Here is a 25136-nt window from a genome sequence, read left to right on the forward strand (position 1 = left end):
GAGCCTCCTGCAGGCCACCATTCATGTTAAGCTCAGTATTTGCAAAGGCTGCCCATGTGCGGGGCTCAGGATCAGAGGCCCCTCCTGCCCTCAGTGTGCAGCCCATGTGAGTCAGGGCTTAAAGACCCATCACTTGTAGCCAGAGTGGAAAGCAGGCAGGATCGGGGAAGGCTTCCTGGATGCTGTGATGTTGGGGCCAGGTCCTGAGGGGTGATTCAGCTGGGCATTTGGAGCACCTTGTGATTCGTGTGTGTCCCCTCCAGCCAACCCCCTGGGGATGCCACATAGTGCTGCCGCATTTGTGGGCACATGCAGCAGGGACAAGACGGACTGTGTCTCGGGGGTCTCAGTGCCTGAGGTCCTGGAAGGTGAGGGCAGTGTGTCTGCGGGCGTCCAGGTAGGGTGGGGGCAGGCCTGCCTGGCAGAGGTACGAGCACCCGCTCTGTTCACAGAGGACGAGGAGCCAGACAGCACGGAGCGGGCGTGTGACACGCTGCTGATGTGCATTGTCACCGTCATGAACCATGGGCTGCGCAACGGGGGTGGCGTGGGCGACATTCTCCGCAAGCCCTCCAAAGATGTGAGCGGCCCTGCCCCTGCCCCCCAATCCAAGTGGCTCAAGTCCCTGTCCCCATCAGCACTGTGAAGAGTCGGCCCTCAGGTCACAGCCAGTCAGGGCAGCTTCTCCTGTCGATCTTCACTGCAGAAAGCCCCCTCCCTTTATCTTCCCTCCTCCCGCTCCCCACTCCCAGTGGATTGACAGTGACCCTGGTGCTAAGATAGCATAGTCCCCAGTCTGCTCTGGCACCCCCACCAGCTCGCTGCAGACGCCATAAGGACCTTGGCAATCGCACTTTGCTCCTTGCTAGGAAGTCAGACGCAGGCTAGAGCTGTGCTGGGGCACACTGGCTGGTCCAAGGGGCAGGCGACAGCCCAGCCCACAGCAGGAGGGCAGTGGGGGGACTGAGTCGGCTTCATAAGGATACCTCATGATTGGGCTTGGGCTGCTCAGCATTCCCAGAATGTCAGCCTGCCCCAGTCTTGTGGGAATGAGAAGTCTTCTCTCTAGCCAGATAGTTTCTAGATGTGTGAGGCCAGGCGTCCTGTGGGTATGGCAGAGTTCAGACCTAACTAAAAGTTAGGGGCAGAGACAGGCCTAGACCTGTAGTCCTAGCTCCCCATACTAACTCCTACAGGGTTTTGTCTCTGACTGGAGACAACTTAGAGCGTCCAAACTTAAGAGTGTCTGGTGCCATTCTTGCTCCTTGGAGTCAGGCAGGGTTCACTCTGCCATCTTCACGGACCACGCCTGAGGCCCTTGTTTCCTTCTGCGGGGGCTGGGCCCCGTTATCACAGCCCTGACCCTGACCCCTGCTGGAGTCATCGGTCCAGGTGGTGAACTGGGGACTGCAGGCCCAGCCTCCCTGTCTCGCCCCTGCAGGAGTCTCTCTTCCCAGCCCGCGTGGTCTATGACCTCCTATTCTTCTTCATCGTCATCATCATTGTGCTGAACCTCATCTTTGGGGTGATCATTGACACCTTTGCCGATCTGCGCAGTGAGAAGCAGAAGAAGGAGGAGATTCTCAAGACAACATGCTTCATCTGTGGTGAGGCCAGGTTCCTGCTTGTTGGAGGCCGTGCTGGGCCGGGGCGACCTGTGGATGGGACGTTATCTGAGGGCAGTGGCAGCCTCAGTGTGGCCCTTCCCAGTCCCTGCAGCCACTGGGGAACCTTCCCTGGATGCCTCTTTGGCTTATCCCAGAACTGGGGAGAACATGAGCTGCCTGACTTTGGAAGAATAAAGGGGAGTAGGGAGGGGCCTCAGAAACCATTCCTTCAAGCCCTTGGTCTACAGAAGAGGTCCTGAAGCCCAATAAGTGGCTTCAACCTCCTGATCTCAATGCAGTGCTGTTCCCACCCCTGGTGTGAAGCATTAGTCCCCTCCCCAGCCACCCTGGCTAAGGAGCAGGTGTCACCTGTAGGAGAAATCCCTCACCCAGCTTCTCCTGCTTCTGAGGTGGGAGTTCTGCCGTCTGCTCCCAGTCCTTGACAGCCATTGTGGGCGGGCTGCAGCCGTGAAAGGGCAGAATCTCTGAGGCTAAGTGGCTGGTGCTTTAAATAGAACCAGTGGGCTAAATAGCCCCGAGTGGGCTGTCGGAACCACTCATTAGCCCTCTTCACATGAGAGGAACACTTCCCCCTACCGTGCAGCAAGACCCCGCCCCCACACTAGGTGCTTCCCCTAAGGCTCTTGGAAACCCGGTGGCTTCACCCTCACCCTCTGCTTTCTCAGGTCTGGAGAGGGACAAGTTTGATAACAAGACTGTGTCATTTGAGGAGCACATCAAGCTGGAGCATAACATGTGGAACTACCTGTACTTCATCGTGCTAGTCCGGGTGAAGAACAAGACGGACTACACAGGCCCCGAGAGCTACGTGGCCCAGATGATCAAGGTGTGAGCAGGGGCTGCAGGGGGTCTGTGAGCAGCTCTCCCCAGGGGCCCAAACCAGGTGCTTCTGGCCTTAGGGTTGCCACTGCACCAGAAGCCCTGGTGGCCAAGGTTTCTAGTCCTCAGGGCCCCGAAGAGGAGTGGCCACATCTGTCTGCGTAACTAATCTCAGAGGCTTAGGGGAGGGGTTCAAACAGTTGCAGACACTTGTTGAGGCCAGCAGGGGAGCAGCTGGAGTCAGCCCTGGAGCGCTGCCAGCTGCCCACTGCTCTTCTGAGCCAGGTATAGTGTTGGGAAAAGCCCATGGCAAACCCATCAGCCCAGAAGGGCATGTGTGTGTGGTGCCCCCAGGCCTGTGGGAGCAGGGGAGACCCTGCATGAGACCACTGCCCTATGGGTTACTTGGGGAGCTTTTCCTAGCTTGGTGGAGGAAGAGCAACTTTCCCCAAAGTCTGGGCGGTCCAAGACCAAGGAGGAGCCTGGAAGAACTTAGTTTCAGACTTAGAGGGAATCAAATGTCATCTAGTCAATTTCCACAGTAATGAAGGGAGGGAAGGCAGTGAATAATTAAAAAAGGAAAGTTCAGTTTCTCTCTTCTAGACCTGTATTTTGAACTGATTTCTGGGTACAGGTATATCTGCTGGTCTGAGAAACTTCTAGGTGACTCCTTTCTTCCTGCTCTTCTGTCCTGGGAAATGGTGCCTTTGCCTCTGAGATGCACGTCGCTGCCAGTCTCCTCAGCAGAGCCTCCCTTGTCCTCAATCTGCCATCTGTCTGACTCTAATCTTCCTGGGTGTGGGATGTACGTCAGGGCGGGGCGTAGGGTGAGGGAGGGAGGAAGGAAGGAAGGAAATTCAGGGCCTGAGTTCAGAGGCCTTGTCTTCCTCCTCTCATGAGGTGTCAGGAGAGTAAACAGATGGTGCTGATAACTAGTGTAAGGTGGTCTAATGGGAGCCGGCCTGTCACAGAGCTGCAGCCCTTCACAAGCATGAGGCTTCCCTGCCAGCTCACCCTTGCCCAGGAGGACCCAGGTCAGCTCAGACTTTCCCAATGACGCATCCTGGCAAGGAGTCCTGTCTGGGTGTGGCAGCAGCCTCCCCCACACTACCATGCTCCTAATGAGGCCGTCCTTGCTGGGCCCAAGCCCACTTACCCACCAGTGCTGTTTTTCAGAACAAGAATCTGGACTGGTTCCCCAGGATGAGGGCCATGTCCCTGGTGAGCAACGAGGGTGAGGGGGAACAGAACGAGATCCGGCTCCTTCAGGACAAGCTCAACTCCACCATGAAGCTGGTGTCACACCTCACTGCCCAGCTCAATGAGCTCAAGGAGCAGGTACGCACAGCGCTGGGCAGCCTTAGGCCATCACTGAGGTCACAGCCCTGCCTGCCTCGTGTATGGGAGGTTAGACTGGGGCCAGCAACCCCTGCCTGTGTCTGAGACACCCTGGTACAGTTATGTGGTGGTCCCTCAAGGGGGTCACTGGTGATGGGGGAGGTTTAAAGGCTTCCTTCCACTTCTCAAGCCCCACCTGTTGCCCAGAGCCAGCTCCTTTCCACCTGGCAGTTACTAAATGAAAGTTAGGCAGCCCCTCTCTTAGGCGGGGTGGCTCCCAGCTGCACCAAATTGGGGGTTTGTGACAGACTAATTGAGGACAGGGGTGTGGGGGCTGGCATCCTCTGGTCACCCTGAGGGGCCTTGGCCTGCTGCCAGGACTGAGCGGCAGCTGGGTCCACTGGGGGGGCAGTGCCCACAAAGAAGGGCACCAGGTGGTCTGAAGACCTGTTGGCATGTTTAACCCTAGATGACGGAACAGAGGAAACGCAGGCAACGCCTGGGCTTCGTGGATGTGCAGAACTGCATCAGCCGCTGAGGAGAGCCACCAAAGGCCGCAAGGGTTGCTCGTCACTGGAGAGCTGACTGGGAACAACACTGCCCTTCCCTCAGGCTGTGGGCCCAGCTGGCTAGGTGTCTGCCAGCTTCCAGCTCCCACTCTGGCAGACACCCCAAACCAAACCAAGGCTCTGACCAGCATTGGGGTTGGGGAGCCTCAGCACTAACAGTCCTGCCTAGAGCTCTTAAAGAGAATTTCACTGGGACTCAGTTTACCTTAATGCCTTAGATGAAGATAAGTCCTGGAGACCGTTGTCTTTTAAAGCAGTAACTGACATTGCTTTGCAGTCCTCCTTGTGGGTGATCAGGAACGGGGTCACCTCTTCATCTCCAAGCACTACATTTTGCTTGCTACCTGCCTCTGGGGGAGGTGGCAGTAATGCTGTTACTAAGTGATTTTAGGGCTTTGTTATTTAACTTATTCTAAGGGTGCCGTTCTCAGCCCTGCCCGCCCACCCGCCTATCTCCCTTGGTGCCTCGTTTGCTGTGGACCTGTCTGTGCCCAGGTCACCCTGTCTGGCCACAGGTGGACCGACGACCCAAGGATAGAGGCCTTGCTCCTGGACCTCGCTCTTCCCAGGAAGTTGCATGCCCAGGTGAGAAAGCTGGGTGTGTTAGAGCAGCTTTTTTTTTTTTTTTGCTTGTTTCTTCTTCTTTGGGTGTAATGTTTTACAAATCCTTTGGCCTGAGGACTAATATGTTAATTGCCTTAAATAAATTAATAAAAATCTAGTTCATTAAACAGGGCTATTGTTTCCTGCATCCTCTGCCCCCCTCCCCCAGGTGTGGGATTAACGAGGCATGTGGACAGAGGATGGAAATACAAACCATTCCCCACTGGCCCAGGCCTCTCCTCAGGCTCTCCAGAGATGCTGAGTGATATCTTATTGTACAGGGACCCTGGATGGAACTACATTCCAGTGAAACTGGTTTTTCCTCTAATCCCATGTATTTTATTTTATGCATTTAAAAACATTCTGAGGCTAGCACACAAACAAGGTTAAAAACTACTTCCTCCCTCCCACTTTTCACCACTGAGGGGTGCTGTTCACACTGCCCCTGCTCTCAGCTCTATTCTAAACAGAAAAAAGCTCAAGTAGGGGCTGTGAACATTCACCAGTAGGAGCTCAGACTCTGTGGAATAATAAGGTGACACATGTGCATGTCCCCAGCTAGGGTGCCTCTGTCCTGGGGTCTCTCCCAGAACCTGCCCACAGTGCTGAATCCAACTGCTATCTGAGGACCTGCCTGGCCAGGCCTGTTTATGGCTTCACGTGGTCCCTTAGGCCAACTTGGAATATGCGTTTCTGCAAAGTCAGGGGCAAGGGACTGAGCTACCTGCTCCTCCAACTCAGTGGGACCAAGGGCCAAGCAGGCTTTTCCACCTCTCTGCCCTACCACCTCCCCACTGCTTTCTGTTTGCAACGGGATGCCTTTTTTCAATACTGACCGCTATTTTTGGCTTCCTCCCAGGAGCTCCTACAACAAAAGGTAGCCTGAGGATCTTGCCAGGAGATACCAGCCAGACCCCTGCTGGTGAGGCAGGGCTCCTGTGGCCGTGCAGGAAACACCCTGTCCAGACTCTGGGGCCCAGAGAGACATTTCCTCTCCCCAGGAGACTTCCCTACCCCAACCGAGGGCCCTGCAGACAGGACAGCTCAAAAGGCATCCCTTCTCAGAATGGAACTTTAGAAAACAGGCTTCCTTTTGTGAAGGCCAGATGACATTCGCAAACCCTGAGGTCGGGGAGAAACTGGGGCAGTTTTATTTATGATGGAAACATACAAGACCCCACACTTATGTACGTGGACGAGATAAGGCCTGAGCCCAGGCCTTATGCTTCTCCTCAGGACTCTTGGGGGCAAACTTCTCCTGCAGCTTCTTCCACATGCCTTTATTCATTACGTTAAACTCTTCCAAGGTGTCTGCAAAAGCGGAAAGACCAAAAAAAAGAAAGTGAAGTCTAAAACTTGATTGGCCTCGCAGGCCTCCCTGATAAAAGCGTGCCTCATTTTATACACAGTGTGTTCTTGAAAAAGAGAAGTGTAAACTGAACCTTTGAAGAGCAAATCAAATAGGGTAACAGAAATAAAAAACACTGCTAATGTTTACTGAGCACTGTGTACTGGGCCCCGTGCTGAGGACACCACATGCCCACAGCCGTCTCACTACTCTCCTCTCGCTCGGCATCTAAGCAGGGTGTGTTTCTCCTTGCTTTGCTCTACATGAGGGCGAAGAAAGAAAGGGCAAAAGAATAGCCCTGACGGCGTCATATGCAGCCCACAGGCTTTATCTCAAAGCTTGGCCTGGCCCATACAGACCTTACTATCCCCATTTTTCAGATGTGGAAACTGAGGCAGAGGGAGGTTAAGTAACTTGCTCAGCGTCAAAAAGCTAGAAGGTAGTGGAGCTGGGATTTGAACCTAGGCTGCATGGGTCCACCATATGCTGTGGAATGGAGCAGGTGTCAGTGAGGATGACTACAGACCTAGGCTTGAATCCCTGCCTGGTCATTTTCCCAATGAGTCACCTCCAGCAAGTGACTTAAGCCTCTGAACCTCAGGTTCCTCATCTGTAAAATGGGGATAAAAACACCTTGAAAGTTGTGAGGATTAAAGGACATAATGGAGGCAAATGTGTCTGGCACCTGGCCTGCAGTTGAGAAACCATAGCCATCTTCACTGCTATGAAGGCAGGAGGGAGCTGGCTAGGGCCACTGAGGCCTTTTGTTTCGAAACAGACACACACGCACACAGGAACTAAAGCAGGGCTTCTCAGCCTTGGCACTATCAACATCGTTTGTTGTAGGGGGCTGTCTGTGCATTGTAGGATGCGTAGCAGCACCCTGGCCTCTACCCACTAGTTAACTGAGGAGTTATGACAACCAAAAATGTCTCCGGACATTGTCCCATGTCCCCTGGGGGGCAAAATCCCCCCTGGTTAATAATCACTGGTTTGAAGACTTCTCCAGGGCTAAAGTTCCATGATACCTAATTTTCTCTGTATTTCAAATTTAGATTTTCACATGTATTGCTTAGCTTTCACAGCCTGGATTTCAGTCTGTTAAACTTATGGAGAAAAAGAGTACCTTTTTTGAAAAGAAAAGGTAACTTCCATTGTTTATTAACAATGCTATGGACTCCTGACTGGATTAGAATACAAGCATCGTATCCTGCGTCTGTTCTACAAGTCCCAGGCTCCCGTGTGATGCACAAAACATGATCCCTGTCCAACTACAAGCCACAAGGCCTGGTTTAGAGCCTCCCAGGACCTCAGCCTGGGGCAGGCGCACTCACGACCCAGGCCCCGGCCATATCTCAGACTTGCCAGGCCCTTAAATCCTCCCACTACAAGGTGTGGCAGGCCTTTTCTTGCCCTGTCAGAGGAAACATTAAGTTTATTCCACACAGTGGCAGCAAAAATATGAGGCTTGCTGTGAAAACCAATTATCGGCAAATTTCCTGGAGCTGAACTCCCAGCCAGAACAAGCTGCAGCACGGGCCAATGGTGGGGAGCCACGCAGCTCCCACTCCTTCTCACTGCTGTTTCCCACCACTTACGAAGGCTGCCCTGAGGGGTAACAGAGGCCAGGAGGCTGGGCCTCTGGAACTTACCTTCCTTCTAATTTCAAGTTCAAACTTCACCCACACTCCCCAGGGTCCTCACAGTGGCACCATGCATCCATGATGGTAATTACATGGGCCCAGGGGCATGGGAGAAAATTTATACATTTAAAAAAAGAATTGACAATAAAGCAATTCTGCCTGACCAAAATAACCTCACCCCAGTTTCCCAGAGAGTACTGTTATAAAAATAGGGTCAGAGTCGACACACAATAGCAGGGGACACCGCCCGGCTTTGATCTGCTCAGAAGGTAAGAGTTTTCTAGAAGGCCAAATCCGCAAAACTTAGTTGCTGAAGGCTGCCAGAGGAACAGGACAGAGGAACTTCTAGAGCACCAGAAGGCTCCATGCCCTCCCAGAAAAGGTTAGCCTATTTTTGTATACAGTATCCTTGGCAATAAAAATAGTAGCATTCCAGAACCTTCCTATTTCAACCCTGGCTCCCCTACCCCCTTCAGTGACAATGGAGATGAGGAAGTAAGGAAGGGATGGGTTTGGCAGAGTTTCCTTTCTTGTTAATCAGGTTCTGCCAACAACTCCAAACATACCTAGCTAAATCCACATGTAACCCACAGACCATGTCCCCTGGGCCAGATAACTGGTAGGCGGATATCCCCATACACAATTATTGAAAGCCTTTTCGTTTTAATTAAAACCCTTATTGTTTATAAAGCCCCCTTAGGACCATAAAAATGAAATTATTTTCCTTCCATCCTGATTTCAACTACTTCCATTTGGCAAATATGTATTCCCCTGTTCCTTGCTGCCCAGCCTCAAGTTTAAAAGCACTAAAGATGGATTTTCTTTTTTAAATAATCTCTTTGACCTTCCCCACATTCTACGGCCAAAAAGCATGAGCCCTGCAGCTTCAGAATTTCCTATGGGCTCTTCCACAAGACCTTCCATCAAAGCAAAGCTGTTTTATTAGACAATTCCCCTTTGCCGCTCAAACGCAAAGAATCTTCTGCAAACCAATCGGAAAAGTGCAGCTGGGCTTTCAATACCTGAGGCTAGGATGAGTTTGTACTGTTCCAAGGGCAGGCCACTGAAGTTTGTGTCTCTGGGGCGTGGGTACTGGTCACCCGGAGCGGAGGGGAAGAGAGAAGGGAGAGATTAGTTCTGCAGCTCGACCCAAAGACATGACGACTTCTCCCACTGCTGTCCACCTAGGCTGGGTGGTCAGAGGCCAGGAAGTGTGGCAAGAAGAGCAGCACCACCTTGAGGTCAAGGGCTTGGCCTCCCAAGAACCGGCACTCTCTTCTTATCACTGAGAGCCCCTGACTCAACTTTAATGAGTACTCCATCATCTTGGTAAACTCAGGCTCTGATTCAGGAATTCTGGGCAGGGCCTGTGAATCTGCATTTTTAACCAGCACCCAGGTGATGCCCACATGGCTGGGCCACGAACCACACTTTGAGTAGCAAGGATTTAAAAGGAATCCCTTTCCCGTGCAGGTTAAATGCTTGGCCTACTTGTGGGGTTACTGAACACACTTTTCAAGCCTGGGAGAGAGACCTCACTAAATAGGAATTTGACAGTAACTACGTCAGGATCTGAGGAAAAGCCGGGCTGGGCCTTCCCCAATCACTCCACCTTTATCACCTGAGTGTGGGAGACTAACAGTCCCATCAGATTGGATGGAATAACACAACACAGACCTTCTGATTCACAGCTGAGTGCTTAACTACTGTGGCACCAGGGCTCCTTTAAAATCTGTATACAGCCCAAGAGTTGTCAGTTACTTCCAGAAACATACTCTAGCATATAAAATACATGGCTTTTATTCATACTTATAGCTTTTATTCAGGTGCCTTAAAAGCTGCTACCAGGTACCTTTGTTGGCTTGGTTGAAATTACTGGTTGTGTTTGAAAGTAACGAAACCATAATTCTTTACAAAACACTGAATAATCAGATTTTCACTTACTCTTATTGGTTGTCTGCCCACTCACCTTGTGTTTGTAATAGTTTGAATGGAGTCGTGCTAAGCTCTTGTACATCTGATCACAGGCCTCAGGCTCTGCAATCTGAAAAACAAAGAACCCCAAAGACATGAGCAAAGGAGCCCGGCCCCCGCTGACCAGAAATCCAGTGAGGCATTCACCGCTGGCAGGTCTGCAGCCAGCACTCCCTGGCTCCACTCAGCTCCGTGGGAAGCAAGCCTGCCTGAGGCTCCCGCTGTGAAAAAGCCCCTCTTTGGAGTAATGGCTCCGCCCCATCAGCTCTCCAACCTGCTGGAAAAACTCCATCCATCAACCGCCAAACAAACATCTGCTGAGCACCTGTAACTTATGAACCACCATGCCAGCTGCTATTTGGAGACCCTATAATAAAAATTCAGTATTGAAGGTCCTGCCTCATACAGGTGGGCCCTGGGGTGTGCTGGAGGCAGAGTAGGCTACGAGAATTCGGGCGGGGGGTCCCCATGTGCTCAAGTGGTCAGTGCGTGAAGGGAGACTAGACCGGGCTCTAAATGGAGCCAGGGCTTCCAGGTGGAGCAGGTGGGGGGCCAGGCAGAAGAGGCAGGATGCTCTGCTCTGCTTCAGATCAGACCCAGTCTAGCTGAGGGCCTGAATACAGGTAGAAGAAACTGGGCTGGAGGAAAAGAAAAAGCTTTTTCAGTTAGACCTTCAAAATGAAATGTATTAAAGAAAGAGTCTTTTGTGAAATTAAAAAAAAAAAATCATCTGAGCTTTCATCTGTGGGAAGTGGGGAGCTGTTGAAATTTTACGAGAAGGAAAGAAAAAAGAAAGTGGTATTTTAAGACGAAATAGGTGAACTAAGGAGAACCAAGACAGACTCCAGTCAGGTTCTGCTAAAAAGGGCAAGGCCCGGACACCAAGGTGGAGACCTTGTGAACAGAATGGGGGGGTGGTGGGGGGAGAAAGAGTCTGGGTACCCCTGCTGGAAACTCCAGGGAAGACAGGGGGCACACAGAGAAGTGTTTTTTTCTCTCACACCTCTTTCTTTTTAATTCCCCCTCCTTCTGCCCTTGTTATTATTTATCTATAGTTCCTTATTCTGCCAAGAATTCTGAAGGCTGCCTGGAACAAAACCTTGTCTTTTACGTTTTCCCCTGAATTCAAATGATGGATCTTTCCAACTTAAATCCTTTCTCGAAGAAGGCAGAGCATAAATAAACCAGTAGTTAAGCGTTTTAATAAGGCAGCTCCGCTTCTGCCTGTGTGTGTCAAATGAGGTCCCCATTTCACAGCAAACAAAAAAGACGATCCGTCATTTAGCTCCACTTGACCCCTCCCCAGGTTCAGGCCACTCATCCTGAGAATGCCCAAGTAGCCACATCAGAGGAGAATGGATCATGGGCTGAGGAGGTAGCCGTTGTCCACTGAATAATAATCAAAGGCGTTATCTGAGTGGATTGGGGCTAAGGCTGACTAGAAAGAGCAAATGGGAAAATACGAGGCTGGCAGTTGAGTTCTAATTCCTGGACGGTCGGGTCTTCCAGGGAAAGTCCAGCTGGAACCTGGTTCTGCAGCACACACTGCGGAGCAAAGCATTTGAACGTTCTCTCTTCAGCAGGCCATGCATAACCAAGAACTAACAAGAGAACAGAACATGCATGACACCAAGGGGAAAGAAGAATAATGCTGGCACGGAGTTTGAAAGAATATTATTTAGATTATCAGAAGATAGTTGTGCATTTCATCTTTTCTTTGCTCTCTTCATACTTGTGCAGATCTGTTTACTTTTAAATTGAAAAGACGTTCATTGAAGAACCTCATCCTTGTACATTGCTGGTGGGAGTGTAAAATGGTGCAGCCACTATGGGAAACAATTTGGTGGTTCCTCAGGAATTACCATATGATCCAGCAATCCCACTCCTAGGTATATACCCAAAGGCTTGAAGGCAGGGACTCAAGCAGACACTTGTGCCCTGATGTTCACTGCAGCATTGTGCACAAGTGCCACGAGGTGGAAACAGCTCAAGTGTCCAACAGATGAATGGATGAATAAAACGTGTTCTATCCATACAACAGAATACAGGCAGTCCCCGGGTTATGAACTAGCTCAGTTTCTAAATCTGTCTTTAAGTTGAATTTGTACGTAAGTTGGAATAGTTAGTATCTAACATCAGTTAGTCAAAAGTTTATCTAAGTATACAGTATACCTTTGTATGCATAAAAAACATTAAACACTTCCAGATACACAAAAACATCTTTAACATAATAATACAGTAGTAATAATATGTTGGTGCCCATTTGTTATTACAAACCATTGTATGTGCCTTGAATTTTTAATAGGCTTTACAGGGTGGGTTTGTAACTATGGGTTGTATGTAAGTTGGATGTTCATAACCTGGGGACTGCCAGTGCCATTCAGTCATAAAGAGAAGTACAATTCTGATACATGCTATGACATGGATAAGCCTTGAAAACATTATGCTGAGTGAAAGAAGTCAGACACAAAAGGACAAATATTGTATGATACCACTTCTATGAGGTGTCTATAACACGCAAATTCATAGAAAGTAGAACAGAAGTTACCAGGGGCTGGAGGAGTGGGAAATGAGTTATTCCTTAATAGGTAGAATTTGTTTGGGGTGATGAAAAAGTTCTAGAAATAGTAGTGGTGATGGTTACACAACATTGTGAATGCACTTAATACCACTGAATTTTACATTTTAAAATAGTTAAAACGATAAATTTTATGTTATGTATATTTTATCAACAACAACAACAAGACATTCCTTGAGACCTGCTTGTGCTTGGCCCTCCGTGAGCTGAGGATGCTAAGGAAAAAGCATCTCCATGGCTGGAGAGAGCATGGAGTCAAACTGCTGGGCTCAGATCTTAACATCGTCATGTATTAGCTATGGGATGTTGGGCAAATCACTCAAACCCCCGTCTTTTTTCCTATTGTTATAAAAAACATATCTAACACAACATTCGCCAAGTCAACATGTTTTACCCGTACAATTCGGTGACACCAATTACATTAATTATGTTGTGCAACCATCACCAGCATCTGGTGCCAAGTGTTCCATCACCATCAACAGACACTCAATGCTTTCTAACCACCCTCCTCCTTTAAAAAACATTTTACCACATTTGCTTTATCATTCTGTTGTTCTTAGTTGCCGTTGAGTGGATATCATTCTCTAGCTCTATCCAGACACGTTTTTCTTCTGATCCATTTGAGAGTTAAAATAGGGCAGAATGCCCCTCCCATCCCATAATATTTCAGTGTGTATTTCCTAAGGATGAGAACTTTCTCTTACATAACCAGAGTTCCACGATCAAATTCAGGGCCTTTAACATTGATACGATGCTATTAGCTAATCCACTGTTCCTACTCCAGTTTTGTCACTTGTCTCAGTAATAATCTTTACAGAAAACAACTCCATTCAACATCACCTGCTGCGCTTAGTTGTCGTGTGTCTTTCGTCTCCTTTAATCTGGGTTGGTTCTTCGGCCTTACTTTGTCTCTCATGCATCGACATTTTTGAAGAGTACTGACCAACTTAACCTTTCTTTTAAAAGAGAGGATAATTATAGTCCCTAATTCCGAGGGCGGTGTGAGGATAGAGGTAATGACTGCTCTGAATTTCGTGTCTGGAACGGCACTGTTAGGTGTGACTGATAAGTTTTTGTTAGGATTATAATTATTAGCCCCCAAGAGTCTGTCAGTTTGTCGTACTGTGGGGACTTGCGAGTTGCTGTGATGCTGGAAGCTATGCCACTGGTATTCAAATACCAGCAGGGTTACCCATGGCAGATAGGTTTAGCTGAGCTTCCAGACTAAGACAGACTAGGAAGAAGGGCCTGGCAGTCTACTTCTGAAAAGAATTAGCCCGTGAAAACCTTATGAATAGCAGCGAACATTGTCTGATACAGTGTTTGAAGATGAGCCCCTCTGGTTAGAAGGCACTCAAAAAACAAGTGGGGAAGAGCTGCCTCCTCAAAGTAGAGTCAGCCTTAATGACATGGATGGAGTAAAGCTTTCGGGACCTTCATTGGCTGATGTGGCACGACTCAAAATGAGAAAAAACAGCTGCAAACATCCATTAATAATCAGAACCTGGAATGTACAAAGTATGAATCGAGGAAAATTGGAAATCGTCAAAAATGAAATGGAACGCATAAACATTGATAGCCTAGGCATTAGTGAGCTGAAATGGACTGGTACTGGCCATTCTGAATGGGACAATCATATGGTCCATACGCTGGGAATGACAAAGTGAAGCAGAATGGTGCTGCATTCATCATGAAAAAGAACATCTCAAGATCTATCCTGAAATACAGTGCTGTCAGCGATAGGGTAATATGCATATGCCTACAAGGAAGACCAGTTAATATGATGCTTATTCCAATTTATGCACCAACCACTAAGGCCAAGGATGAAGAAACTGAATATTTTTTACCAACTTCTGCGGTCTGAAATTGATCAAACATGGAATCAGGGTACACTGATTATTACTGGTGATTGGAATGCAAAAATTGGAAACAAAGAAGAATTGGTAGTCTTGGTGATAGAAACTATGCCAGAGATTGCATGATAGAATTTTGCAAGACCAACGACTTCTTCATTGCAAATACCTCTTCTCACCAACATAAATGGCGACTACACAAGTGGACCTTGCCAGGTAGAATACACAGGAATCAAATTGACTACATCTGTAGAAAGAGACAATGGAAAAGCTCAATATCGTCAGTCAGAACAAGGCCAGCGGCCGACAGTGGAACAGACCATCAATTGCTCATATGCAAGTTCAAGTTGAAACTGAAGAAAATCAGAACAAATCCACTAGAGCCAAAGTACAACCTTGAGCATATCCCACCTGAATTTAATGACCATCTCAAGAATAGATTTGACACACTGGACACTAATGACCAAAGACCAGATGAGTTGTAGAATGATATCAAGGACATCATACATGAAGAAAGCAAGAGGTCATTAAAAAGATAGGGAAGAAAGACACAACCAAAACGGATGTCAGGAGAGACTCTGAAATGTCCTCTTTAACGCTGAGTAGCTAAAGCAAAAGGAAGAAATGATGAAGTAAAAGACCTGAACAGAAGATTTCAAAGGGCGGCTCGAGAGGACAAAGAAAAGTATTATAATGATATGTACAAAGACCTGGAGATAGAAAACCAAAAGGGAAGAACACACTCAACATTTCTCAAGCTGAAAGAAGTGAAGAAAAAAACAAGCTTCAAGTTGTAATACTGAAGGATTCTACGGGCAAAATATTAAATGACACGGGAATCATTAAAAGAAGATGGAAGGAATACACGGAGTCATTGTACCAAAAAGAACTGGCTGATGTTCAACTACTTCAGGAGGTAGCATATGATCAGGAACCGATGGTGCTGAAGGAAGAAGCCCAAGCTGCACTGAAGGCACTGGCGAAAAGCAAGGCTCCAGCAATTGATGGAATGCCAATTGAGATGTTTCAACAAATGGATGCAGCACTGGAAGCAGTTACTTGTCTACACCATTTGGGAATCTGGAAGACAGCTACCTGGCAAACTGATTGGACAAGATCCATATTTATGCCTATTCCCAAGAAAGGTGATTCAAGTGAATTGGGAAATTAATGAACAATATCATTAATATCACACGCAAGTAAAATTTTGCTGACGATCACTCAAAAGCAGCTGCAGCAGTATATGGACAGGGAACTGCCAGAAATTCAGGCCGGATTTAGAAGCGGACGTGGAACCAGAGATATCACTGCTGATGTCAGATAGGTCCTGGCTGAAAGAAAATACCAGAAAGATGTTTACCTGTGTTTTTATTGATTATGTAAAAGTATTCGACTGTGCAGATCATAACAAATTATGGATAATGTTTCAAAGAATGGGAATTCCAGAACATTTAATTGTGCTCATGAAGAATCCGTACATAGATCAAGAGGCAGTTGTTCAAACAGAACAAGGGGATACTGTGTGGTTTAAAGTCGGGAGAGGTGTGCCTCAGGGTTGTATGCTTTCACCATATCTATTCAATCTGTATGTTGGGCAAATAATCCAAGAAGCTGGACTCTATGAAGAAGAACAGGGCATCAGGATTGGAGGAAGATGCATTAACAACCTGCGTTATGCAGATGACACAACCTTGCTTGCTGAAAGTGAGGAGGATCTGAAGTGCTTACTGATGAAGACCAAAGACCACAGCCTTCAACATAAAGAAAACAAAAACCCTTACACTTCAACATAAAGAAAACAAAAACCCTCACAACTGGACCAATAAGCAACATTATGATAAATGGAGAAAGGAGTGAAGCTGTCAAAGACTTCATTTTACTTGGATCCATCACCAACATTCATGGAAGCAGCAGTCAAGAAATCAAAAGACCCACTGCATTGGGCAAATCTGCTGTGAAAGACTTCTTTAAAGTGTTGAAAAGCAAAGATGTCACCATGAAGACTAAGGTGTGCCTGACCCAAGCCATGGTGTTTTCAATCGCCTCATATGCATGTGAAAGCTGGATGATGAATAAGAAAGATCTAAGAATTGATGCCTTTGATTTGTGGTGATGGCAAAGAATATTGAGTATACCATGGACTGCCAAAGGAACGAACATATCTGTCTTGGAAGCAGTACAACTAGAATGTTCCTTAAAAGCAAGGATGGCAAGATTACGTATCGTATACTTTGGACATGTTATCAGGGGGGATCAGTCCCTGGAGAAGGACATCATGCTTGGTAAAGTAGAGAGCCAGCGAAAAAGAGGAAGACCTTCAACGAGATGGACTGACAGTGGCTGCGACAATGGGCTCGAGCATAGCAACGACTGTGAGGATGGCGCAGGACTGGGCAGTGTTTCGTTCTGTTGTACATACGGTTACTGTGAGTCGGAACTGATTTGACGGCACCTACCCAACAAAAATATTATTATTAGTGGTAATGATGGTAGTCATGGTAGTAAACACAGATCCAACTCTCCACCTCATACACTAAAAAGGGAAAGAAGCAGGTCACGGTCATTCTGGGGATAAGCGCAGTGAAGGAGGTGTGTCCAGAGTGCTGTGGGCTGGTGGAGGTGGACACCTGACCCTGCTTGGGGAGCCAGGGAAGAACTGCTGGACGGACAGCCACCAAGAAGGAAGTGGGGGGAGCTCCTTAAGCCCGTGTCCAAGGAATGGTGGTAAGGACATTATCAGTGGATCAGTGTACCTGACTAGGCTTCCATACCTGTCTCTCGTGGCTCTCTGTGATCACTGAGCGCTCCATGGTCTGCCCTTGGTGGAACAACATTGCCTGGCAGCGGGTGAGGAGATGTCTGCCACGCCGCTTTTTACCTAATGACCACTCACCTGTCACCTGGACCTTCCCCTTTCACCACTATTTCCACCATCTCTTCCTTTTCCCAGCCAACCTCTGAGGAAAGTTCATGCCACCAATTTGCCTTCCTCTAGGCGCCTCTCTCCTGGCTCCCCACATTGCTGTCAGACCACCAAGACAGAGCTTGGGAAAGTCTTCTAAGACTGCCTCCTACCAAACCCACATCTCAGCCAGATCTTCGCCTTCAGAAATCTTGCCAAAGTTTCCCTCTTGCGTCTCCTCCAACTTCTCTAACAGTGAGAATTTGCTAGAGGTCTGCTCAGTTACCTCTTACCACAACCTCAAGTGGATGACAAGGGTGTCATTCTTTCTTTCCGTCTTTTCCTGTCTCTGACAGGGCAGCTGGGCAGAGAGGAGGGGCAGAGAGGGAGGATGGGGTCACCCTTGCAGAACGTTTCTATATGAGTGGTCGCAGGGTCCAAGTATAAAAACTGTGACTCTCTGGGCTCCTTTAACCTCTTAAAATTTCCAGTGTCAAAGAGACAGTCTCTTGGATATTTTACATAATGCCTAGAGCTTAATTAATAACGTAAGAAGGAACCAAACACCTGTAAGTCCTAAAAATGGACTCGTCATCTAATTTCCCGTTTGAAGTCAGGAATGTGTCTACATGAGGCTGTAGAAGTAGCGTAGTAGAGGTGACGGGAGTTTGAAGTCTGCCAACTTTCTAGCCAAGTTCTTACTGTCTAAGGAGAGATGGCACCATGGCCAATTCTGGGTTCAAGAGGGCAGTGGTGGTCAGTGGCAGAATTCTCACCTTCCATGCAGGAGACCCAAGTTCAATTCCCAGGCAAGGCACCTCCTGCGCAGCCACCACCCATCTGTCAGTGGAGGCTCGCATGCTGCTATCATGCTAAACAGGTTTTAGCGGAGCTTCCAGAGTAAGATGTATTAGGAAGAGACCTGGCGATCTACTTTCGAAAATTAATGAAAAACCCCACGGATCGCAATGGTCAGATCCATTCAGCCATTCTGTCCCATTGTACATGAGGTCACCATGAGTTGGGGGCCAACTTGATGGCAGCTAACAACAGTCACACTCAACCCAGGCTCAGCAATGAAAACAGTCTGGTTTAGTACTTTAAAGGACATGAGCTGAGACACTCGTCTAATTCCAGAAGCCTTGCCACACACCTAGGCCCTACACTTTATTCACAGACTCCAGCACAAACATTCCTGTATTTTGAAATATACAGTTTTCCTGATGAAATGTACTGTGTATTTTTAGAAAGATTCCTACATATGAGCTTTAAATTACCTGATTTTGCATTCACACCTAATGAGATTACGGACATTTTAGGACTAATAGCAGTGCTGGGTTTGAAAATGGCAGCAGTAGGGACATTATAAAAAATTCAGCGCTGCTCCCTAAATGTAGATAAAATAGATGTTCGGCTGACAAAGTGTCCTCTACAGCTCTGTTTGTGCTCTTTTTGCATTTCCCCTGCTCAGTCATCAGTAAATTTCTCTTTGCCATATTAAACTTTTATACATACAAATCTCCATCAGTGCCGCAGGCACTGATTTCGATTTTCAAAATTGAATTTTGGGTGGTGACAGCAGTTGGTACAGCGGCCCCTATTCTAGTTACACAAAGGGACGTATAAGCACTTTTGGGAAAGGGTGTTGCAAATTGCTTTGCTAATTAAGGTAGAGCTGGATTCGGTCCAGGGGGATCTATGAAAAAAGGTTTTCATGACTTGGTGATGAACTTCTGAAATGAGTTCATTCTGTTATGGGAGCCTATTCCCTTCAATTTGATTGAAAATGTATTTCTTGAGCACCTACTATACAGAGTGCTCTGCCAGGGGGCTGTGGGGGACATAAAGAGGAAGACCCAGTCCTGGCACTGGAGAAGCTGGCAATCAAGCTGAGGAGACAAGACATGCTCATGTTAACAACTAAACATGCCACAGGCAGCCTGTAATGAACTGCCAGTCATGGAACGCTGGGATGCTGCAGGGATCAAAGGCAGGAGATTGTCACCAGGCTGTGCTAACAGGGCAGGCATGGCGGGGAAGGACGACCTGAGTGTTACTGCAGAGACAGTCCATGGAGGGCCTCCTGAGAGTGAGGGGAAGCCAGAGTCCTGTGCAGACTTCTGAGCTGGACCTCAGGATGGCTGCGGTGAGGATCCAAGGAGTGACTGGGAGTTAGAAGGTATGACAAAGGCATGGGGACAAGGATGTTTCAGGCTTAAGCTGAGCCCAGGTAGGGCCTCAAGGGCCTGGGAAGCCACCAAATTTTTGGCAAGCTCTGTGTGATTGGGCTTTTCTTTTTTTGGTGGTGATGGCAGTGGTGTGGAAGTTCAGAACTTGCTCTCAACTCTCAAAGGTTAAGCACTACTTATACTACAGGCGCACTGGGGTTTTTTCTGGGTACACTACAGGCAATTTGGGAGGCAATGAAAAGACATCCTCACTGAAGCTGGGGCTCATGTTGGGGTGTTGAAAAGCGAACTTGGAAACAGGCTGGGACAAAGATCAGAGGGCAATGATGGCCTCACAAAGCTGCCTGCGACTTGTCTAAGAGGGAATGGGCAGCCTCCAAAGACCTGTGAATAGCTGGTGACCCACTGAAAATGTTCACTCATTTACCTTTCATGGAGGGGCACCTAGATCTTTAAATATGTACAAGTAAACGCCAGCCCTTGTCTAAACATCACCTTAACCCATTCTCAAAAGCAGGGACAAAAACAAAAACAAAAACAAAAAACAACAGAAAGATGGAGATGTTTGCATTCCTTCTTAGAGATGATTCTCCTCCCAACTCGTTTTGGAGTGGGTTCAATGTTATAAGTACAAAGATGTGTCAGGGGAGGGGTCATATTGAGATGTCTTTACCGCTGCCAGCATGTGCCAGACAGCTGGGGAGCTCCCTGTTACGTCAAGGAATGCCAACGGCCAGTCCTCCAATGGATGACTAAGAAAACACGATTAGATAAAACCTTTGCATTCTCCTCTGAGAAGTTAGAAATATCATTTACATTACTATAAACCCAAGACAAAGTTTAAATCCTTTCAAACTGGGCCAATTTTATTTAAACCTGGATACACTGCCATCATAAGACTTCACCGGTGGGCAAGCCCCTGCCGGGTGGCAGCCCCTCCAGATCCCTTCCTCAGAGCTGCGCCCCCGCTAGGTGAGTGGGTGCTGGTGTGCAGTCGAGATCTTTTGGAAGGCTGTTTGGGCACCTAATAAACTCATTACGGGGATGTGCTCCTTTCCCTGTAGTTAAGTCAACAATTACAGTTGTTTGTGCCACCTTCCCCCATGTTGTGATTCTCTTTGATTAAGCTCTCAGTGCTGTAGGGAACACGTGTTCTCTTAAGGAAGCTGTATTCAAAGGGGACAGACCCATAAACACTAACTTGAAAAAACCTTACAATAGGATGTAGGGTGTGAGAGGTGGTATGCGTGTTCCTGCTTCCCACCATCTCCTCCCCTCTTGGTGGGTTCAGGGTGGAACATGACGACTCCTCAAAGGGCAATGTGAGGTGGAATAAATCGAGGCAGTGGTTTTCGTACTCTGTATTACAGTCTGAATTATTAAATTGCTTTCTAGTGAATCTGGTCTTTCTGCATTGGTAACCCACCTGAGAACCATCTTTCTTCCCATCCATACCGGGAGGTCATGGCTGGGGCAAGGTAAGCAGCTAAGGTCACCATGGGGAGGTGTTTTATTCTTTGCTCAAACTGTCCATGGTCCAAAAAGGTTTGAGCAAGAAAAGAGGGCAAGACAGTGGCTTGATGTTTGTGGAACAGGAGGCAGTTGTAACAAGGAGAAATAACTCGGGAGAAATGGCAGCTGAGGGCAGGTCAGGCACCATGGAGACAATGCCAGACCAGGGCCAGGGTGGCTGAGCTTGACCCAATCTTGTCTCTTACTCCCATGGGACCCGGAAGTAGTAGTTTTATTTTTCTGATTTTGTTTCCTTGTCTGTAAAATGGGAATAGCTACCTCACTTGGCTGCTCTAAGGAGTAAATTAATGAGATCATGCATGCCAAAGTATGCCCATTTGATGTTACTGTTAAGATGTAGGAAGCCAAGAGGCTGAGGGGAAAACTGCCTATCTCTCCCCCACAAAGAAACAAAAAAATCTACAGGAGCAGAACTGCACCGAACTCCCCCACCCCCAGTTCCACCTTTCTGGAAACTGGCATAGCCAAGGAGGGAGCTCCATACCGGTCAGCCAACGGGTCTAGCCACTGCCGCCTGCTGCAGTTTAGTAAGGAGCCTCCGAGACCACCTTTCTTTCTCAAGGTCTCTGTAAATGTTCCAGGGGTATGAGAGGGAGTGATTCACCAGGTGTTTTCCTTTCCAGCAAAGAACTGCTCCCTCCGAATATCATAGCACCGATTTCCTAAGCCCAGGTGTGATTTCCTAAGCCCAGGTGCGTTCTCAGGTGACACCAGGATGAAGCAGCATGACAATGGTCCTGAGTAATGTGCCTGCTGCACCATGATGCACTGGCTCCCCCTACCCGGAATGTGTTCATCAGCTGCAGCTATGACTCAAACCTGTGTGAGCCTTTGGCTGATCCTGAACCATCTCCCCAGGTGATGACAAAGGATGACAACTCCCAAAGAGAAAGCTCTCCTCTAATGATCAAGTAGGTGAATGTTGTGCTTTCTCACCTCACCAAGGAAGCAGCCTGCAGACAAGGATCTAGCCTCCGTGTCTTCTGCCAGCTGGGTTAGCTACTTGAATATTGTTCATAGGCCTGTATAAGCTCCTTGGTGGTAAGGACCAGGTTATGTGCCCCTTCTGTGGTTCCTGCACTCCCCAAACACAGTAAGCCCTCAAATTCATTCTCACCACTCAAGACACAGAAATACTTCCATCTAGTTCTGCTACATCTGCAACTATATTCAAATGATTCCTACCTCATCAGCCATAACCAATCATTCATTTAACTTCTGTTCAGACATTTACTGAGTGTCTTATGAGCTACTGTAGACACTGGAGAGAGAAAGATGAAAATGGCATCATCTCTATTCTCAAGAAGCTCACACTAAAGATTCGTAGGGAGCTCAGCTCTAAAGTCTACAGTTTGCAGAGCTGGAACTAGATATGATTTCTGCCTTCAAGATCTTTATAGTTTGGCCCAGTGAAGGCCACCGTAACAGACATGAGGGCCCCGAGTGTAATGCGACCGCACACATACAGAGGCCCTGGGCCAGACACCTTCCACTCCTGCCACCCAGTCAGTAATACGGTTACAATGATGCCATCAGGCATGTTCTTGCTTCATCAGGGCTGGTCTGGGCTCTGTGTTGGGCTAAGTTGCAAACGAACATGTTCTCACTTTGACAGGTCCTGGCCAAGTTTCCTAAAAGTCATTTCCTTAGAGTGTGTGTACGTATCTTATGTCACATCTCAGACCTCTTGCCTCAGCCCCAGGCTCAAATATCCCACTGCTTACTCGATATTTCCACTTGGAAGTAAGTCCACTTGACGTCTAAAGTTTAATATGTCTAACACCAGGCTCAAGACGGTCTTCCCAGAACCCCACCTGATCTAGTCTTTCCTATCTCAGTAAATGGCACCGTCTTTCACCAGGACAAAAAAGAAAATCTAGGTGTTACGTTTGGTTCCTCTCTTACCCTTTGCACCACATCCAATACACTGGCAAGTCCTGCTGACTTGAACTTCAAATTACAACCTGATTCCAGCTACTTCCACCTTCTGTGCTGCCATTTTCATCCAAGCCACTGCCACCTCTTGCCTGGGTTACCATAGTAGCCTTCTCTCCATCCTCTATTCCTGTCCCCTATAATCCATACACCACATACAACCAAAAACAAGTTGCCTTCAAGTAGATTCCAACTGATGACCCCACTTGTGTCAGAGTAGAATTGTGCTCCACAGGGTTTCGACTGCTGATTTTTTGGAAGTAAATCGCCAGGCCTTTCTTCCAAGGCATCTCTGGGTGGACTCAAACCGCCAACCTTTCAGTTAACAGCCAAATGCATTACCTGTTTGCACCACTCAGGGACTTCCATACCACCAAAACCTGTTGCCATCGAGTTGATTCCAACTCATAGCAACCCTCTAAGATAGAGCTGAACTGCCCCATAGGGTTTTTAAGAAGCAGGTGGTAGATTTGAACCGCCGACCTTTTTGCTAGCAGCCATAGCTCTTAACAACTTCACCACCAGGGCTCCATACAACCAAAGGGATCTTTAAAAAAAATTAAATCAGGTCATATTGGTATCTTGACTAAACCTCCCCAATGGCTTCCCACAGCGCTTATGATAAAATCCAACTCCTAAACATGGCCTATAACGCTCTACTGTGCCTGGCTCCTGCCGTTCTCTGTCTGCCTCAACTCTTATCACCAAACTCCACCTCAGTCACTACCCTCTACCACTCTGGCTTTCTCTAACATGCCAATCTGCTTCCTGCCTCAGGACCTTTGTATTACCTGTTCCCTCTGCCTGGAATGCCCTTCCAGTCAAGTGTACATTGCTAGCTCATCCACTTTCTTTAATCTCACCTATGCATTTCCTCCTCAGAACGGCCTCATGACTGCCATAACTGCTACTCCTTTATCATGGTACTCTTTTATATTCATGGTAGTACTTATCTGGACTGTTTTATATTTGTTTCATGTGTCCTGAACTAGAATGTAAACTTCATGACAGAGGACCTGATCTAATTTATAGCTATGTTCCCAGCATCTAGCACAGTTCCTGGCATATGGTGGGTGCTGTGCTAAATGAAGAAATCTCAGAGCATTACCAGTCACACGCGGGGGCATCAATCTAGAACCTAAACCTGCTGCACGGACTTACATTACGGGCCCAGGAAAAACACAAAGGCTTAGCGGGGGCCCTGCTGGGGCTCTTGGGGTTCACCTCCATCAATGCACAACAGTCCAGGTAAATGGCACCGTGTCATGGGAAGATCAAATCTGCGACGGTCACCACCTTGCGATTGGTATTGTGGGTCTCAACCCTGGCTGCACCTTGAATCGCTTGGGAGCTTTTAAAAATACCTACTTCCAGCGATTCTGATTCAATATGGTGTGGTGGGTCTGGAGCACCTAGATTTTAAAAAACCTTCTTCGGTGATGCCAAGGTGCAGCCAGGTGAGACCACTGAAGGGCCCTGCCGCTCTCTAGCACTGGGAGGGAAGGATCTGCGCGCACACGTGGGCTGCAAGGGAAGGCGCGCATGCGCACGCGCCGCCATCGGGCCGTGCGTCAGCCCCGCCCTGCCTCGTCCTTTCCGCACCTCCCCTCTCCCCAACCGCCACAGTCCGGTCGGTCACCTGCGTGTTCTCTCCCTCCCGAAAGGCCTGTGCTACCCGCTGCCGCAGGTAAGCACCCAAGTCCCGGCCCCGTTTGGTCTCGTCCACGGGCCATTCCTCACAGAGCTTAAGAAAACGCCGGTACCGGCTAGCCGCCATTTTGCGCCCCGCTTGTCACCGCCCCAGAGGTGGAGCTGGCGCGGGCACAGCGCGTGCGCACTAAGGTTCACCACCCTTCCCGGGGTGGGGCGGGAGGGAGGAGTGAGTATGCGCGTCTTCGCGGGCGCCAGCCGCTCTCCGGTTAGGGGCGCTGCTCACCTGTCTCTGCAAGCTGAGCTATTGAGTCTGCGTTCTCCTGGAACAGGCCCATTTCCCAGGGGCGAGTCAGACGTGGAGCACCCCAGGGACAGCTTTGCTTCTCTTTTTCAATGACTGCATAAACTCGAGACTAAAAAACCTTCCTCCGAGATCTCTGCCAATTTGCATAAGTGAACACATTTGCATGTAAATACAGGTTGTTATTCGATGGAGATGTGTTTGAACTTAATCACGTAGCCTGCACACATTGTTCGAGCCCCCTTTCTCATTCTTTCTCCTCATGGCCAC

General features: G+C 48.2%; 2 protein-coding genes across 4 annotated transcripts in view; one reads left to right on the plus strand and one right to left on the minus strand.

Annotated features, from left to right (window-relative positions):
- ITPR3 (inositol 1,4,5-trisphosphate receptor type 3) overlaps positions 1-6039 on the plus strand; it is an 84219-nt gene extending 78180 nt beyond the window's left edge. For 2 of the 3 annotated variants that reach the window (XM_064284688.1, XM_064284694.1), the window contains 6 exons: positions 264-368; positions 453-580; positions 1442-1607; positions 2294-2454; positions 3624-3785; positions 4255-5085. In XM_064284688.1, coding sequence (XP_064140758.1) covers positions 264-368; positions 453-580; positions 1442-1607; positions 2294-2454; positions 3624-3785; positions 4255-4323 — 791 coding nt within the window. In that variant the 3' untranslated portion in view covers positions 4324-5085. Of the gene's footprint in view, positions 1-263; positions 369-452; positions 581-1441; positions 1608-2293; positions 2455-3623; positions 3786-4254; positions 5086-5816 lie in introns of those variants that run through there. The other variant, XR_010321927.1, reaches the window with a different exon arrangement.
- A 46-nt stretch (positions 6040-6085) lies between these two features.
- LOC100669516 (ubiquinol-cytochrome c reductase complex assembly factor 2) lies at positions 6086-24722 on the minus strand. Its single transcript, XM_003421060.4, has 4 exons — positions 24552-24722; positions 9918-9992; positions 8971-9040; positions 6086-6268 (listed from the first exon to the last, which is right to left on the minus strand). Exons 1-4 carry the CDS (start codon positions 24687-24689, stop codon positions 6141-6143), a joined length of 411 nt encoding a protein of 136 aa, XP_003421108.1. The 5' UTR covers positions 24690-24722; the 3' UTR covers positions 6086-6140.
- Between the last annotated feature and the right edge of the window lie 414 nt (positions 24723-25136).

This window comes from Loxodonta africana, chromosome 1 (genome assembly GCF_030014295.1).
Source record: "Loxodonta africana isolate mLoxAfr1 chromosome 1, mLoxAfr1.hap2, whole genome shotgun sequence".
Taxonomy (NCBI): domain Eukaryota; kingdom Metazoa; phylum Chordata; class Mammalia; order Proboscidea; family Elephantidae; genus Loxodonta; species Loxodonta africana.

Coding starts and splice junctions, on each gene's coding strand:
- LOC100669516 (XM_003421060.4), bottom strand. CDS start 24,689: ATGGCGGCTAGCCGGTACCGGCGTTTTCTTAAGCTCTGTGAGGAATGG. Junction 9,993..24,551: donor GGGAGGGAGAGAACACGCAG/GTGACCGACCGG, acceptor TTTGTTTTTCAG/ATTGCAGAGCCTGAGGCCTG. Junction 9,041..9,917: donor CAAACTATTACAAACACAAG/GTGAGTGGGCAG, acceptor CCGGGTGACCAG/TACCCACGCCCCAGAGACAC.